At 45.8% G+C, this 18,041-nt stretch overlaps 1 protein-coding gene across 3 annotated transcripts in view; it reads left to right on the plus strand.

Annotated features, from left to right (window-relative positions):
- baiap2b (BAR/IMD domain containing adaptor protein 2b) overlaps positions 1 to 15,447 on the plus strand; it is a 28,840-nt gene extending 13,393 nt beyond the window's left edge. For 2 of the 3 annotated variants that reach the window (XM_068599239.1, XM_068599241.1), the window contains 11 exons: positions 3,398 to 3,459; positions 4,136 to 4,207; positions 4,716 to 4,853; positions 7,381 to 7,533; positions 9,892 to 10,125; positions 10,918 to 11,119; positions 11,938 to 12,139; positions 12,761 to 12,841; positions 12,976 to 13,141; positions 13,800 to 13,837; positions 14,476 to 15,447. In XM_068599239.1, coding sequence (XP_068455340.1) covers positions 3,398 to 3,459; positions 4,136 to 4,207; positions 4,716 to 4,853; positions 7,381 to 7,533; positions 9,892 to 10,125; positions 10,918 to 11,119; positions 11,938 to 12,139; positions 12,761 to 12,841; positions 12,976 to 13,141; positions 13,800 to 13,837; positions 14,476 to 14,509 — 1,382 coding nt within the window. In that variant the 3' untranslated portion in view covers positions 14,510 to 15,447. Of the gene's footprint in view, positions 1 to 2,851; positions 2,864 to 3,397; positions 3,460 to 4,135; positions 4,208 to 4,715; positions 4,854 to 7,380; positions 7,534 to 9,891; positions 10,126 to 10,917; positions 11,120 to 11,937; positions 12,140 to 12,760; positions 12,842 to 12,975; positions 13,142 to 13,799; positions 13,838 to 14,475 lie in introns of all 3 variants that reach the window. The other variant, XM_068599238.1, reaches the window with a different exon arrangement.
- Positions 15,448 to 18,041: the final 2,594 nt, after the last annotated feature.

Genomic DNA, 18,041 nt, shown 5'->3' on the forward strand with positions numbered 1-18,041 from the left:
GCTGCCTGCTGCTCTCTGGCAAACCATGAAGGAAAACCTCCATTTTGGCTTTTGCTTCATGTGATGTCAGCTGGAAGCTTCTGCAGCTGAAACATCCACGAGGACACGACGCTCACGACGACGCTCACTGCTCCTGAAAGCCTCGACCGTGGAACAATGAAATACAATAACAAGTTCATGATGGATTAGATTCATGGAACAGCTTTAAAGTCCCTTTTATCTAAAAATGACAACGTCGTCATATTTTTAATATGAAAATATTTCACTCCAAAAATGACTTGCGATTATATCATGACTGTGTGTGTGTGTGTGTGTGTGTGTCTTCCCCTTCTAGATGTGCATGCAGGTCTTCTGCCACACACACACACACACACACACGTTCTACGAATGCTGAGTAGTTGATACCACATGGTATTTTTTAAAGATCCAGTTTTCTTTTATTTCATTTTTATTTTTTCAGAATGTACTTTCCTCCACTTTCTAGTTTCATGGTGGTGAGGATGATGATGATGAGGATGATGATGATGATGATGATGGTGGTGGTGCACAGTCCATAGTCCAGTAACTGAGCCGTGTTCTGGGTGTTGTTCCTCAGACTTGCCGGTGGAGCAACAGCTCTCTGTTCTGGTCTTTGGGTCGAGGCTCGTGTTTGAGCTTTAGTTCAAATCCCTTCATGAGTTTCACAACGAGAGAACAGGCCTCTGCGTGTTGGAGGGTCGCTCCGTGAGTCCTTCATTAATCATTAATCATTAGTCATTAATCTGCTTCTCTCCCCTCTCAGCCTCCGGTGTTGTGGTGATTAGCGTAAGCAGCTTTTCTGCTGCTGAAGTCCAAATGTTTCTCAACCGGGTGGAGAGTTTATGGATCATACCAGAACATCCAGGAACCCGGAGAGCTTCCAGATGAAGTGCTTCTGGTTCTGGTGTCAGAACTCCAATAAACAAGCTGCTCAAGAGAGGGAACGTTCCTCCTGACCTTGAGGTGGTTTAGACTCTGGACGACCTCCAGAGAGGAACATGTGTCTTTGTGTTCTGAATGTCGGTGATTTACCAACAAATATTAGAGGATGGAACATGAATATAGTAATATATAAACGTCACAGGTAAAAGTATTCATTTCATCTGTAAAAATACTTCAAGTAGGTGAAACTTAAGTCCAGTAATTCAGTGAACACACACCTCCTCCTCCTCCTCCACCTCCTCCTCCTGCGTGACCTTTCCTAAATCCTTTCAACTTCATCTGAGTCTCGTCTGCATGACGCAGCACTTCCACTGAGCCCATTAATCCCACTCTGTGTGTGTGTGTGTGTGTGTGTGTCCCCCATGCTGTCCACTACCCACACACACACACACACACACACACACACACACACACACACACACACACACACACACACACACACACACACACACACACACACACACCCTGTCAGCGTGTGTTAGCAGGAGGCCGTTGATGCACGTTAGTCGTCTCGGGTTATTTGGCTCTCGTGGCGTCGCTGCAGCGTTCACCACGACACGGCGGCTCATTCAGCAGTTCATGTGTTCACTCTGATGTTCTGGAGCTGCTTCATGTCTGCATGATGAAGAGGTGAAGAGATGAAGAGGTGTTATGTTAGCAGCAGTGAACCAAAAGAGATTCAATGTTGGCTCATGAGAAAAACCAAGATCGACTGTAAACATGTCTTTCAAAAAAAAGCTATAAAAAACAAACTCTCTCTCCAAAAACTGCGCCGTAAAAAACAAATGCGTTCTCAAAAAAAATTTTTTTTTTTAAGATAATTTTTTTTTTTTTAAGAGCATTTTTTTTCTGAAAGCACTTTTTTTTTGAGAGAGAGAATTCTTTTTTGACCGCAGTTTTTTTTTTAAAGCTTTTTTTTTTTTTAAAGCTTTTTTTTTTTGAGAAAAAAAAAAAATATTTTTTTATTTTTTTTATTTTTCTGAGCATTTATTTTTTTATTTTTATTTTTATTATTTTGAGAATTTTGTTTTTGGAAGCAATTTTTGTATAACTTTTTTTTTTGGAGCAATTTGTTTTTGAGAGAGCAAAAATTTGGCGATAATTTACGTACAAACTATACATTTACTCGGGTAAAAAAGACCCAAACCTAGCTTCATGATAGTTCTCCACTAACACTCTCCATGTGGCATAGTGATGTCATCGTATCCAATCAGATTGCTCCTCCTGTGTCTCGACGGTAGCAGAGCAGTTCAACCCTCTGCAGGTTAAAGGACACGGGGAGTGGACGTTGTGGGTGATCGTCACGGACTTCAACCAATCAGAGCTCTAGTTTGACATGTGGGCGTGTCCCTTGACGTTTAATCTGCGTGATGGCCGAGGCTGGAGGCGTCAGACTGAGAAGCGCTGCGTAATGAAGTCTTAAAGCGCTTTTTTCTCTCGTCGTAGTGGTTAAAATATCTCCGCAGGTCGGTCCTCACACCAGTGTGACCTCGGCCCAAAGTAATGATCCGAACAGCAGCGTCTGCATGAGGTTCAGTAACTCCATGAACACCTCCGCTCAGTCCTCCTGAACAGCGCTGAAGGTAGAAAACACACAACGTCCACGACGCAGTGATCCTTCAGGTGGAACTGGACCGGCTGCATGTCTCTGGAACGACCTCACCTACACCCTGAAGAGAAACTAGAGAACCAACAACTCCTCTTGTGGTATGCAGGGTATTTCCTGCAGGAGCTAGAGACTCTGTGTGTGTGTGTGTGTGTGTGTGTGTGTGTGTGTGTGTGTGTGTGGTCCTCAGGTAGTTTGATCTCTGCAGGTCTCTCTCTGTTCTTTGCTCAAACGAGATCTTTTGTTCCTTTTTTCTTTTGTCGTTTCAACGCGCTGCTCGCTCAGAGGAGGCAGCATGTAGGTATCTCATGACGACGCCCCTCCTCCTGCATGAATCATCCTCTCTTCTTCTTCTTCTTCTTCTTCTTCTTCTTCTTCTTCTTCTTCAGCTTTGAACGCTTCTCTGGTTTCTGTGTGTTGTCGTGGCTCAGCTCCTGTGTGTTAACGCAACACTTGATTCATGAAGACGTTCCTTCACTGCTGTACTGTGTGTGAAACCCTTTTTGCTTCTCAGTATTTTAAGACGTTCGGTAGATTTGATCGATTGCTTCTTTGATTTTTTTTTCATAAGTCTGTGCTGCATAAGTTTGTAATTATTGATTTTGGCAACTCAATAAGTTTGGTCGTTGTCGTGGTGGATGTTTCATCTCCTCCTCCCCCGACACCCGTCGCTCATCTGTTCTGTGGCTGCATGTCCTCGTGTGTGTGTGTGTGTGTGTGTGTGTTCTGCATGCAGCTCTCACACACATCTAGAAGATTTAATATCATCTCTTCTCTCCCTCCCCTCTTTCTGTTTATGGTCTCTGTCTCTTCCGTGTCTTGTCTCTTCAGGGGAGGTGCTCTTCCAGATGGCTGAAGTGCACCGACAGATCCAGATCCAGCTGGAGGAGATGGTGAGCATGCCGTGCATGCCGTGCATGCCGTGCATGCCGTGCATGCCGTGCATGCCGTGCATGTGGTCTTGGACTTCTTGAGTCGGGAGTCAAACAGACTGTGTGGTCTTTCCTCTTCATCACTCCACATTACAATAGACACGTTGAGCATTAAGAGCAGCTCACGTGCACTCGTGGTGCTCAACCTTCTGTTTGTCCTGACAAACAGCTGATCTCCATGAGATACGAGTAGTGAACACACGGTACGTTTACAGCCCGTCCTTCACTAACGATGGAGAACATGCAGAGAATCATTCAGTAATAATCATGAATAAAACCCTCCGGCCCCACGAGAGAGAAGCACCGACTGGAGGAGCTTCTCTTGTCTTCTCTTGACTGAAGGCAGCAGCTAATCCACTAAATCCAGTGTGTTTGCTGATCTTGTGAAATGTAAACGTGCTGCTCACAGACTGGAAACACTTTTTATTCACTTTCCAGAAGATGTCCACTTGAATCTTCCACAAAAGTAAATTGGCCAATTGTGGAAACGTTAGTTCAGTTTTAACCTCACTGCAAAGACCAGGGTTGTGTTTCCATCACATCTTCTGCTTCAACGTCTCACACACACTGAGTTCCAGCTCATTGTGTGTTGTTACTTTGTGTGTTTCATCGTTGTGTGTGTTTTTGTGTCTTTCAGCTCAAGTCGTTCCACAACGAGCTGCTGACGGAGTTGGAGAAGAAGGTGGAACTGGACGCCCGCTACCTGAACGTGAGCTCCTCCATGAACACACAGTCTCTGCTGGACGCTCGGCCTCTGTTGTTGTTGTTGTTGTTGTTGTGTCTCAGCCGCTCTGCAGTAATCTGTAATAAGTGAAACGTCTCCCGCTGACGTTGATCCAAACCGCTGCAGCTCAGTTACATAAATCACTTCCCACTCCGGTGAATTCTGACTCATCCTGTGAAAATTAGGAGTTTTATCAACAACATAAATCCTAAAGATGTATTTTGTTGATCAGTAGTTTCATTTCGTCGTGTGAGCCGGGGGCGGAGCAGCATGTGGTGTCCTGCCTCTCACCCAGTGCATGCTGGGAGAGGCTCCGCCCACAGGAGGAGGGAATACTCCGACCTGAGCGGGTTCCTTTTGCTTTTCATTCGCTGCATTTCCCCACCTTCCCTTTTAAAGCTACGCTAACGAAGGTGCTGTGAAGCCCTCCTTAAGCCCCGCCCCCGGCGCTAAAACAGAGGCCGACCTGCTGACGCTGCGCTGCCCCCTACAGGCCGCGCTGAAGAAGTACCAGACGGAGCACAAGAGCAAAGGGGAGAGTTTGGAGAAGTGCCAGGCCGAGCTGAAGAAACTACGCAGGAAGAGCCAAGGCAGCAAGCACCCGTCCAAGTACGGAGACAAGGAGATGCAGGTCAGTGTGTGTGTGTGTGTGTGTGTGTGTGTGTGTGTGTGTGTGTGTGTGTCTTCATCCCAGTATGTGGTGCTGGTGACTCGTTCAGAAACCGTTAGATTCTTCTCGTCTTCACTGAAAGTTACTGAAGGTCGCGGCTCGGACTCCAGACGTGACCGGCGGCGCGTCTTCAGCTCGTGAAGTCTCTTCCTGCCACGAGACGTTCCAACGAGATTAATTCATAAGCGTGCCAGATTATGAGAACGGGATTAAGGATCTTTTGCTCGGTCTTTCCTCTGGATCCTGTGATTGATGCAGTTTGCTTCTTCAGGCTGCTGAAGCGTCTAAAAGCAGAGACTCCAAACCAGCTCCAAGTGTCCAGAGAGTCTTCTGCCAACGGCTGAGACTCTGTTAGAACTATAGTGTGTGTGTGTGTGTGTGTGTGTGTGTCTGTCTGTACAGTCGACCTGATGTATTAAAACTACCTAATAATGGTCTGGTTTAATGTACTTTCATGGATATGAAAGCTCTGCAGCTGAGCCGCCTCCAGGCTTCTGGAACGCTCCAACGTCCTGAAGACTTTCATATTTCATGATTTCATGATTTTGTCGCACAAAATCACAGCAAATAACCTCACACATCCTGACGCGTGAGGTTATTATTGTTCAGGTTTCCCCTCTGGCAGAAATGAGCCATGGACTCACTTTATACCCTCTGTTTGTATGAATATGTATTATTATTTTATTTAAAGGCACAGTGAGTTATTGAGGAGGATCTGTCTTCTGTTCCATACTGACTGATTCAAACTGTTGTAATTCAACGTTTCACAGATGAAACGTCGTAACGACGACGTCACAAGTTGCATAAGAAGTCGTTAAAACACCTGAAAACGACTCGGGTCATAATTTATTTTCTTTTGTGAGTGGAAACAGTTAAAAAACACACAACCTCCATGTTTGTGTTGAACTTCACTCCGTGTGAACGGACACCTCAGCGCTGAGAGGCTGGAGGGCAAAGTGTGTATACCTGGTGTTTAGTTTCCACACACACACACACACACACACACACACACACACACACACACACACACACACACACACACACACACACTGTCACTCGCTGATAGTCGCGGCCGCCCTGCACCTCGGCATGCTGCTGTGTGTGTGTGTGTGTGTGTGTGTGTGTGTGTGTGTGTTGGCTACCTGAAAGCCTCTCCACCTCCGCAGTGTGTGTGATTCATAACTGGCCTTCATCCTCCTCTTCCTCTGCTCGGCCCACATGAAGCTTGTTTGTTTACTGTTTGATGATTAAATTTCAGCAGATGATTTTTATTCAACTTTTCTTTCAACTCTTGGAGAACAAGAGATGAAGATGAAGAGCTGAACGATGAAGACGAGTCAAACCCAGTGCATGAAACACTTGAGGATAAAATCAATGTTTGTTTTATCAACATCTACAAATATAATAGTTAAGCAGTTAAATATTAACACAATCATATATTATACATTTTAAACTGAAATGTTTTATTTCATCTTTATCTCCTGAGTGTGTAAAGATGCTGTGGTGTGTACAGTGTGTACTTTAACACATTAATGAGGACAATTACAGGTTGGCCTTTTTAAAAAATGTGTTATGTTCAGATATGAATGTTGCTGAGAGAATTATATCATCATGACTGCATGAATTAGCTTAATTAATGAGCTAATTAGCACGTCTGCTTCCGCTGAATGAGTGACGGCGAATTCAGCGTTTGGTAACTTCAGTCCCTCCTTTAAAATCATCTCTGTTTGTTTCTTTGCATCTCGACTCTCGCCCTGGGCAGACAGTGCCATGTGGGCCGGCCGGTCACGCATGAGCGTATACGTGCACGAGTATACGTGCACGAGCGTATACGTGCGTGTGCGTAGGCTCTCCGACACCTCGCCGTCTGGCGCTCTCGTTATTCGACTCCGTGGGAATCTTCAGATGCTTTCGGTTGCATAAGTGGCTCTGAGGGCAAAGTTGTGTGTGTGTGTGTGTGTGTGTGTGTGTGTGTGTGTGTGCTGAGTGCGTCCCCGTGATCACATAATAGACGTCTCTGATCAGACGCTGCAGTCTCAGTCCTCTTGTTCATGTTCCTGGTTGTCGGCTCTGATGCGATGTGACATTCTCCAAACACGCAGCCGCTTGACTTTTAAATTGTCGCATAAATCATAAATGCACAGCAGCGCCTCTGCTTTTCATATGTCAGCCGTGTGACGAGTCCATTCAGGAAAATCTATAATCTGCCGAAGACAATAAAAGCTTCAGTTCACACAATGGGGTTTAGTTTGTGGTGCTGAAATGTCTCCAGTCTAGTCAACGTAATTGGGACATAATGGAGCCGGGTTGCTGTTTAACGTTTAAAATTCATTTTTCAGTGCTTTGAGAGCCACATTTGATCCCTTTGATGTCATTTGGTGTCCATCTTGTGGCCTCCGGCTCTTCAAATGCGGTCATCTAAACCCTGTCCGAACAGCGAGATCCTTCTTCAAAAGGTCGTGCAGCCATGTTGTTTCTCTGTCCGCAGTATGTGGAGGCCATCAGCAACAAGCAGAGCGAGCTGGACAACTACATCGCCGAGGGCTACAAGAACGCTCTGTCCGAGGAGAGGAGGAGGTACTGCTTCCTGGTGGACCGCCAGTGCGCCGTGGCCAAGAACAGCAGCGTGTACCACAGCAAGGTGAGCAGCAGGACTGCCTGCAAGCGGACCTGGTCACATACAGATCAATACGTATCTACGTAACGATGCGTATCAATACTCATCGACACGTATCTCTATACCGATCGATACATGCCGCTACATATCGACACGTATCTATGTATTGATACATATCACTATATGTATCTATGTATTGATACGTATTGTTATATGTATTGATACTTGTCGGCATATATTGATATGTTTTGATATGTATCACCATACGTATTGATATTGTATAGCGAGACATGTCTGTGTCTCATAGCCGCGTATCGTAGCGCTTCCTTGTCGCCTTGCCGCCATCTTTCTTTCTCAAACCAGTTTTCTGGCGTGGCGGCGTCGCGGCGTCGCATGCTCCACTGCAGCCGGGAGGTTTATTCTCCACAGAAAGTGACTCCTCTCACCCCTTCACGCTGCGTGAAGAGAAGTGAGAGGATGGAGGGTGAGTGGGTGAGTGGGTGAGTGGGTGAAGTGGGGAGGCAGAGGGAGAGAGCATGACCTACTTCTGCAGGAACACTGGCTTCACTCGCTGTGTGGGCGAGAGAGCGTCTGAGCGAGAGGTTGATAGACGGAGAGAGGAAGCACAGGAAACACTGACGCGGTGAGGAATTAACAGCAGGAAGTGATTTAATTAGTCTCGGACTTAGTTTGCCAAACAGTTAAAACTTGACTAGTTATTATATAATGTATGATAAAAATTGCGAAAATAATAATTTAAGAAAATTGCCTAACAACACCCATGAACAGTACATTATAGACGATACAGTACTTTATTGACGATACAGTACAACTTGAACAGTACATTATTGACGATACAGTACATTATTGACAATACAGTACAACGTGAACAGTACATTATTGACGATACAGTATAACACCCTTGGACAGTACATTATTGACGATACAGTAAAACTTTGACAGTACATTATTGATGATACAGTACAACTTGAACAGTACTTTATTGACGATACAGTACAACACCATTCAACAGTACATTATTGATGTTACAGTATAACTTGAACAGTACATTATAGACGATACAGTACAACTTGACAGTACATTATTGATGATACAGTACAACGTGAACAGTACATTATTGACGATACAGTACAACTTGACAGTACATTATTGATGATACAGTACAATGTGAACAGTACATTATTGACGATACAGTACTGCCTCGTACCTTATTGCTTAAATAATGAATAATCCATAAGCATTATTTCCGACATTAGAACCTGGGAACCTGCTGTTACGTTGAATAACGCTGGCCGCCCGCTGTCACTCAGCAGGTTGCGCTATGCTACGCTGTGTTAGCGTTCAGCACAGGAGGAACAAAGCTCTGTTGATGTTGGTCTCCAAAGCTCTCTTTACTTACTTGGTGCATTAACAAAGTGGCTGCTCTCCCATTCACTGTGAGGGAGGATGAAGGATGGAGGAGGAACGTCTGCTAGTGGGTTTTATTGTCCCACCTACGCTCCACCTGAGCAGCTCCAGTAAGGTAACCGAGGTCGTGGTGACTCATCATCCAACAGCAACACTGAGAAAGGCTTTATCACACACACACACACACACACACACACACACACACACACACACACACACACACACACACATACACACACAGTCGAGGCTGAAAATTAATGACCACGAGAATCCTTTGCAGACTTTCTCTGCAAGCGAGCGAGCTCAAAGCTTATTGAGGGTGTGAATCCCTGGTGACGCCGCGCTCACACTGTCTGTATGAATTTGTTTGTTGTGCGTGTGTGTTGGTTTTTGTTTGATGGCCCTGACACACAACCCCGCAGCCTCGCCGCGTTCGCCCTCCCGGTGGAGTGGAAGACGCTTTGAGCAGCAGAAACTCTGCGCTGCGTCTTTTCCAACATTCATGGTGTCCAGGACTTCATGAGCTCGAGACGGATGCAAATGAGAAGCGTCTTTATGTAACTGCTCTACTGTATAGTGTGTGTGTGTGTGTGTGTGTGTGTGTGTGTGCTTCATCTGAGAGCATCTTGTATCTCATCTCAGGCCCGTGTCTCTCCTGAGCGTCCCACCTCCAGCTGTCTTTTCTTGTGGATGTCCGTTGGGAAATTCCATCTTCCCACATTCACAGAAGTAGAAATGTTTCTCAGTTTTTTTCTGGGCGGATCTAAATGATTTATTTGCGTTTGTGAACATTGTCCCATTTTCTTAACACGAACTCCTCGGGTAGAACTTCCTTGTGAATGAAAGAGCTTTCTTGTCTTTTTAACCCACGAGCCTCTGAACCTCTTCCTTCCTTCCTTCCTTCCTTCCTTCCTTCCTTCCTTCCTTCCTTCTTTCCTTCCTTCCTTCCTCCAGGGGAAGGAGCTGCTGTCCCAGAAGATCCCGGCGTGGCAGCAGGCGTGTGCCGAGCCCAACAAGCTGCCGGACCGGGCCGTGTTCCTGGCCCAGCAGATGAGCGGCGTGGCGGGCGCCATGCTGCCCGGCGCTCATCACCCGGGCATGTCCATCTCCGAGCCCGCTGGCGGGGCCAAGCCTCTGCCGGTGCCGCCGGAGCTCGCCGCCCTGCGGGCCGGCGCCGCCATGGGACAGGTGGGTGTTGTTTAGGAGGACGTTGACATGAAAATGGGCCGTTATGGGCTTCTGCGGTCCATCAGCGGGTTTGTGTTGCGCCTCAAATGTCACTCATCATAAATGTTTTTCTATTTATTTATGATTCACACACATTGAAGTCCTGAAGTTTGAAGACAAAATGAACCCAAACACGTCTTCACTCTCCAGGCAAAATCTAAAAGTTGGTCCTCACAGATATGGAAACACACACACACACACACACACACACACACACACAGGTAACTGCTGTCTAATGAGACCTGTAATGTGTCGGGAGGCGTTGATCCCGGCTGTTCCTGTTGCATCATGGGAGCACTCAACGCATCCTCGAGAAACGCTTGTGAATGCAAATGAACTTGTTAGCGAGACGTGCTAATTAGCTCGTTCCCCACATTCCCCCTCTGCTCCTCCTGCAGGCCTGGTTACATCAAAAAATAAAACTTCAACACTCACATGAAACAGTGAGTTTTCCTCTTGATTAAAACTGTGTTGCAAACTCAACTTATTTAATCTGCGAACTTAAAGCGCCAGAGAAACTCTTCTCGTGTCCCAGTAGCCGCTGCGTATGTTTATTCTTCACATCAACGGTCGTCTCTTCATTAAACACACGCTGACCCAGATTCACTCTCCACCTTCATGCTTATTAACGAGCTGCTGGATGTTACGCAACAGCCCGGAGTGAGTGTGTGAGTGTGTGAGTGAGTGTGTGTGTGTGTGTGTGTGTGTGTGTGTGTTTAATTGCCTGCATACAAATGTGCGTCTTCTTTGCAGAGGATGCTGGGCGGGGTGGAGGGAGCGATGAACGGCACGGCGGGCGCTCACGGAGGAGGAGAGGACTACCAGCAGTGGATGGAGGTGAAGGTGGCGCAGGGCAAAGCCGGCGCGCCGCAGACGCAGCGGCACGGCGGCGAGGTTTACTCCAACACGCTGCCGGTGCGCAAGGCGGCGCCCGCCAAGAGCAAGACCACCCTGAGTGAGAACACACACCGAGCACGAGGGAGGGAGGGAGTTTAAACCACAGCTGCTTTTCTAGAAACGTACCGATGAGATCAAAGTCCCTCAAAGAGAACTTAGCCACCTGAAAGGTCTGGTGTCTGTGCACTTTATTTTAAATTAAATGTTATATTCTACTCTAGATTTAATATAAATATTCATGCTCCCATTTATTTATACTTTATTTATCCCAGAGGAGAATTTTCCCAGAGGATTTGTTTGTCACAGTAGAAAGCAAAGTATATATGAGACACAAAAAACAAAGAAATATCAGAAAATATAAATAAAAAATATCAGAAATTTAATATATTCAGCAAAGCAAAACAGTAAAGCGTAATCATTTAGAAAATAAAGCAGTGTTTATGAAGTATAAAAATAGTGTACAGTGACTAGACGGTGCAACGGCTATGGCGATATGTTTATTGTTATATGTTTAATGTCATGCAACTTACATGGCAATAAATGTTTCTGATTTGGAAAACACCTTCCTTGATGTGAGACCCGACCTGTGCACTTTTAATAAGAGACAGGCCACAGCGAGCGGAAAGAGAAGGAAAAGAGAGACGAGGACTAAAATAGATGTAGAACACAGACGGCTCTCATGAAGACATGAGTATTATAGTCATGGTACCTCCTCACCATGAGTAGTATAGTCATGGTACCTCCTCACCATGAGTAGTATAGTCATGGTACCTCCTCACCATGAGTAGTATAGTCATGGTATATCCTCACCGTGCTGCACACTACTCCACCATCTTGGCGACTGACAGCCGTCCGTCTCCTTTCCCTCTGAACCAGCGGAGACCCGCACGCTGCCCCGGTCCAGCTCCATGGCGGCGGGCCTGGAGAAGAACGGGAGAACCCGGGTCCAGGCCATCTTCTCCCACGCGGCCGGCGACAACAGCACCCTGCTCAGCTTCTTCGAGGGCGACGTGGTCACCCTGCTGGTGCCCGAGGCGCGCGACGGGTGGCACTACGGCGAGAACGAGAAGACCAGGATGTGAGCCGCCTTCTGTTTCCCTTTCATGAAGGGCCTACTTCAGTTTGAGCTTTTGCTCCAGCTGCCACCAACAGATCCATGCAGTCATGGAATTGTTGGAATTTAAATGGTTATTTCCAGGCCTGGAAACGTCCTGGAAAAAAATTAAATTCCAAAAGTATAGTAAAATTCCTTTAAATGTGTTAGATTCATGTGTTCATTAAGTTAAAGTTCATACCTAAATTTTGTGAAAAGTCACGAAAATTTGGTTTCAAGGTCCTGGGAATTTGGTTTCAAGGTCATGGAAATTTGGTTTCAAGGTCATGGAAATTTGGTTTCAAGGTCCTGGAAATTTGGTTTCAAGGTCCTTGAAATTTGGTTTCCAGGTCCTGGAAATTTGGTGAAAAGTCATGGAAATTTCATTTCAAGGTCATGGAAATTTGGTTTCAAGGTCATGGAAATCAATTGGTCACAATGTGTATGAACTCTGCATTTATATTTATGTACAAACCTTAAATTATAGCCACAAAATAAGAAGATTTCCTCCCATATCTTCATTTAATGTCCTCCATATTCGGCGCGTAACATTTTCAAGGTGTATTTCTCTGCTGGTTCATACCTGGTTGTCCCTGTCCTCTGCAGGCGTGGCTGGTTCCCCTTCTCCTACACCCGGCTGGTCTCTGAGGGCGACGCCGGCTCCATGCGGCAGCTCCGAGTCCACAAGTATGTGCAGCTGAAGTTTGTTCTGCAGGTTGTTGACCTCAACGTGCGGCTTCCCATCACAGCTGAGAAGGAAGTAACCTGCTGACCTCCCGCACCACCTTGTCCTCACCTGCTGCCCGCTGTGTGTCTTCCAGCCTCCACGGGAAGAGCAGCAGCACGGGGAACCTCCTGGAGCGAGAGGACGCCGCGCTGCCCGCCCCCGACTACGCCGTCCACGCCCGCATGGCGGCGCAGAGCGCTGCGGCGCTGCACGGCCGACAGCCACGCCCCTACAGCGTGGCCGGGCCGGGCTTCTCACAGGTGGGTGGGAGGACACACACAGACACACACACACACACACACTGGCATCTGCCCACACACGAGTTCAAGCATGACGCACGAGCTGAACCTGGAACAGATCTGCACTCGTCTGTCCCAGAGAGTTTAGAGGAGGAGGAGGAGGAGGAGGCAGCCGTGATGAAGGAGGAGGCGGGTTAATTTGTTCAAGAAGGCTCCATCGTCTCCTCCCACGCCTCACCTGGAGCGTCACCGTGTGGGCGACGCTTAATTGCTCGGCAGCCGCAGCAACTTAAACCGTTGTTCCGCCTCGCTGCCTTCAGGAGCAGAAAGCTCTGCTGCCGCTGGAGGAGGTCGCTTCGTCCTCCAGGACGAGTCAACGCTCGGTTCAAAAGAAGATTCATCTGGTTTCAAGTCACAGCTGTGTCTGGACACAGAAGCATTTTTTAATATGCGGTTCATTTGGGTATTTTAAAATGAAAGGCGGTATTATATCCTTTATATTACAGGTTTCAGTGACAGTTCAGTCTCCTGCTGCAGGAGGAGCCTTAAGGTTCCTGTTGTGTTGTGTTTGCTGCCACCTGCTGGCCGCTGCCGGCTCAGCTTCTTCTGTTTCAAAACTATTTATTGTCGGTTCAAAATGAACTGAGTGACTAAATATCATCTGTTTTTGTGTTTCCAGCAAGGAGTTGAAGAGTACGAGCCCCGCTTCCCCACGAGGTAAGAGCCACTCGTAATATTAATGTATATTTATATATACAGGTTTCCTTTTCTGTGGGGTTTGAGCACGCTGAGTGTTTGTTCTGCTGTTGGAGGAATGTTCAGCTCCTCCTGCACGGCACCGTTTGACCTCTGTTTCCTTTTAAGATAAGATAGATTAAATTATAGGCTATTTTATTGTTATGGTAATATTTTATTTCTGTCTTAAGCATGATTTTTAAGTTTTTTTTGTGTGTTTCTGCCGGGTTTAATTCAATTAGAGGTTGGTGTGAGGTCAGGGGTCGGGTCAAGTGGAGCTTCTAGCAGGGTTCATACAGTCATTGAAAACCTGGAAAGTCCTGGAATTTATAATGGATATTTCCATGCCTGGAAAAATCCTTAAAAATAAAATACCCAAAGTGAAAATTGGGTTAAAAGTTGTGAAAATTGGGTTAAAGGTTAAGTGAATCCATGTGTCAGGATGCGTGTGAACCCTGCTCTAGTGTGTGTGTGTGTGTGTGTGTGTGTGTGTGTGTGTGTGTGTGTGTGTGTGTGTGTGTGTGTGTGTGTCTGCCGTGGGAGCAGCGTCGTGGTTTCTCCTGGTGGTGCTGGTGGTGTTTGCAGCCGGCTGGACGCCTCTCCCTCTCTTGTGTCCACAGCTCCTCAGAGGTCAAGTTGATTTCCACAGTGTGAGGACAGACAGACAGACTCAGCCAGACGATGCGATAGGACAGGAGCCAAGCCCCGCCCCCTTCCCCCCCACCCCTTCCTCCCTTCTACGGCAATACACCCCGAGTCAATCAATGCGAGGAAGAGGCTTGATCCCCCCTCCCCCTCCTGAACGGACTCTGACTCCACGTGACGGACGTGGTTTTCTTGAGGAGAATGTATTTCTTGCTCGTCTTTCATGCATGTACATTTCTTTTACACATTGCTGGGGTGATTATATATTTTTCCTCCCAGCAAAGGAAAACCTACTTTTCCCACAGGAGCGCTCCATCTGGAATGACCACGTAAAGGATTTGTAAATCAGGCGTGTGTGAAATCAATGATGTTGATCCTACAGAGGATTATTATTTGTGTAAAAAAAAAACCTAAAAAAACAGCATTACAATCAATATTTTACTGCGTCGTTCAGTATCTGCCAATACTTGTACCTTTTCATGCTGTGAGGTTTTGTATTCCTCTGAGGCGAGAGGCCGTGTGTCACCACGTGACTGTACATGTTTATAATCTGTGAGCGGAGGTGTGATGTTTCTGTACATACGTGTGCCATACGTCATGAAAGTATCTATGATCGGTTTGTGACCAAGAAAAAAAAAACGCACCTTATGAAAGTAATAATCTTCTATTTCTGACTTTCTGTGAACAAACCTACTGTAATGTTTTGCCTTTGAGGACACACACACACACACACACACACACACACACACACACACACACACACACACACACACACACACACAGTGCTCCGTGTGTGTGTGTGTGTGTGGAGGCTGGATTCGGTTCAGTGCAGGAACTCGTGACGTCGTCACTGAACCGCTAAACGTTCTCGACTGTGAGGATGTGCTGCTTTTTCTTTTCTTCTGTGATCTTTTTATTGTCAATTCTAATAAATCAACTAGAAGACGTCTCTTTGTTTAGTCTGACATTTCTTTTTCCTAATAAATAATTTTGATTTAATTTTTAAAATAATAAATAATTCTGTTAGTTCATGAATAAATCATAAAATATTTCTGCACATTCAGACATATTGCATTACTTTACTTTTTTATGGCAATGTTATTGTCTTTAATAAATATGCCGACGCACTTCTGGATCCAGAGATTCAAACGAGGTGTCACATTACCTGAAGGGAAAGACTTGTTTTCAGTCAGGGGGGGGGGGGGCTCCTCTGTGTGGCCCCGCCCCTTTTTAGGCTCCTCTGTGTGGCCCCGCCCCTTTTTAGGATCTTCTGCGTGGCTCCGCCCCTTTTTAGGCTCCTCTGCGTGGCCCTGCCCCTCTGAGTCTCCTCTGGGTGGCTCCGCCTCTTTTTAAGTATGGCACACTTTTTAGGATCTTCTGCGTGGCTCCGCCCCTTTTTAAGTCTCCTCTGTGTGGCCCCGCCCCTCTGAGGCTCCTCTGCGTGGCCCCGCCTCTATTTAAGTCTCCTCTGGGTGGCCCCGCCCCTTTAAGTCTCCTCTGCGTGGCCCCGCCCCTCTGAGGCTCCTCTGTTGTAACCCGACTCTTACGAACTAAAAGATGTAAAGAAGATAGTTTTTATTGTTTTTGCCCCCAGACTTCCATCTTGATGTTCACTGAAATGTTTCAGAGTTTCTTCCTTTTGTGTTTTAAATCTTTTATGAGACCAAACGTGTATTTTTTTCTGCTTTATTTTGTTTTAAACTTGTAGATAAAAGTTTATTTTAAAGTATTTAGAGTATTTAGAGTAAGTTAAAAGCTTCACTCACTTTAACGCTTTAACCACCGGCTTCCTGTGTCGGGACCATCTGACCCTGCTACTAGTGTGTGTGTGTGTGAGTGTGAGTGTGTGTGTCTGTGTGTGTCTGTCTCTGTGTGTGTGTGTGTGTGTGTGTGTGTGTTGTCCAGTAGTAACGCTGCATCATACCTGACCTGCTCCCCGCTGGCCTCTCGCTGCTGCTATAAGGTACCTTCTTCTACTGTGTGTGTGTGTGTGTGTGTGTGTGTGTGTGTGTGTGTGTGTGTGTGTGTGTGTGTGTCATCACAGCATATCAATGTCATAGTGATTTGTTTACTGTGTTGTTGTTGTTTACATGCCTGTGTGGTGGTTTCAGTGTTTCCTCGTCTGGTTTCTTTTCACGTCTCTAAAACATTTAAACAGTAATTAATGAAACGCTAACGTTGTGTTACTGTTGTGTTACTTCAGCAGACGTTCTGATGCTCAGCGTCTCATTGTTCACTTGAATCATTTTCATATCGATCTCAACTTGTTTAAAGTTATAAATTCGAGTAAAGCCTCGTTAAGAGTGTTTATAGTAAATATGTATAATAATATAAGATAAAGAAGATCTATGAAGGTAAATTTGTGTCTTTTTTTACCCAAGTAAATTATCTCAAAATCTTTGCTCTCAAAATAAAGTTTCAAAACTAAAATTTGCTCTTAAAAAATTTCTCTTTTTTTTGAGCTTTTTTTTTTAAGCAAAATTTAAAAAAAAAAAAAATTAGTTTTGAGAGCGTTTTTTTTTTTGAGAGCAAATTTTAGTTTTGAGAAAAAAAATTTTTTCAGAATGTATTTTTTTTATCAGAGAGTAAAGATTTCGAGATAATTTACTTAAAACGAGACCTTTGTTTGGGTAAAAAAGCCACAAATGGACCTCCATGAAGATCCTGAACGTTGCCTCTGCCTCTCAGCTCAGCGCCCGGTTCCGCTCGCTTCTAGTGACCCGGAGCCTCCAGGTGAGCTCTGGTTGCTCATGCAGCACTTCCTGTTTCCTGTTTCCTGTTTCCTGTCCTCACAGAAAAAACGCTTCACTGTCATGTCTGCTCTGGGTGACGGTCGGCTGCTTTTCGGGTTCCTTCCACCTCAATTATTATTATTATTATTATTATTATTATTATTATTTGTGTGTGTGTGTGTGTGTGTGTGTGTGTGTGTGATGTCATCATAACGTCGTTTCAGAAACCTGTTGCATGTTTCAGCATCACGCTCAACTTTACCACCTTTTTTTGTGTATGATTTATTTTTCAACTGTTGCAAAAAAAAGTTTCATCCTGAGTGCTTTTTTACCTTTAAAATTATTTTATTTTTTCATATATATATTTTTAATAAAAAAATACAATTTTTGTTTGTCGTTTTTCCTCCCAGCATGCATCTTCCTTTCGAGCCGGACGTGGAGGCGCCGGCCAAACCGCGGCTTTCTGATGAAGAGGAGGAGAAGAAGGAGGAAGAGGTGGAGGAAGACCTGCCTGACGAAGGTCACTACGACTCCTTGGAGAAGGCCTCGACCCCGCAGGCCGAGTACTGACCTCTGACCCCAGCAGGGCCGTGAACTCTCTCGTCTTAGAGACGTGAAGTAACAGAAAGAAGTGATTCCTTAGTGATCTCTGAAGTTTCCCTCTGCGGCGTCTCTGCTCTGCTTGGACTCGTGGACCCGGCGGGTTGTCGGGTCGTGACCGTGCCAGCTGGACTCTCGGGGTCGGCAGCCGGAGAGAGAAGCCGCTCAGCAGCTTCCAGCTGGACTCTCTCTTCCTCCTCTCTCCTCTT

Source organism: Clinocottus analis, unplaced genomic scaffold (genome assembly GCF_023055335.1).
Source record: "Clinocottus analis isolate CAN_PGR_092001 unplaced genomic scaffold, fCliAna1.0.p SCAF_44, whole genome shotgun sequence".
In the NCBI taxonomy this organism is placed as follows: domain Eukaryota; kingdom Metazoa; phylum Chordata; class Actinopteri; order Perciformes; family Cottidae; genus Clinocottus; species Clinocottus analis.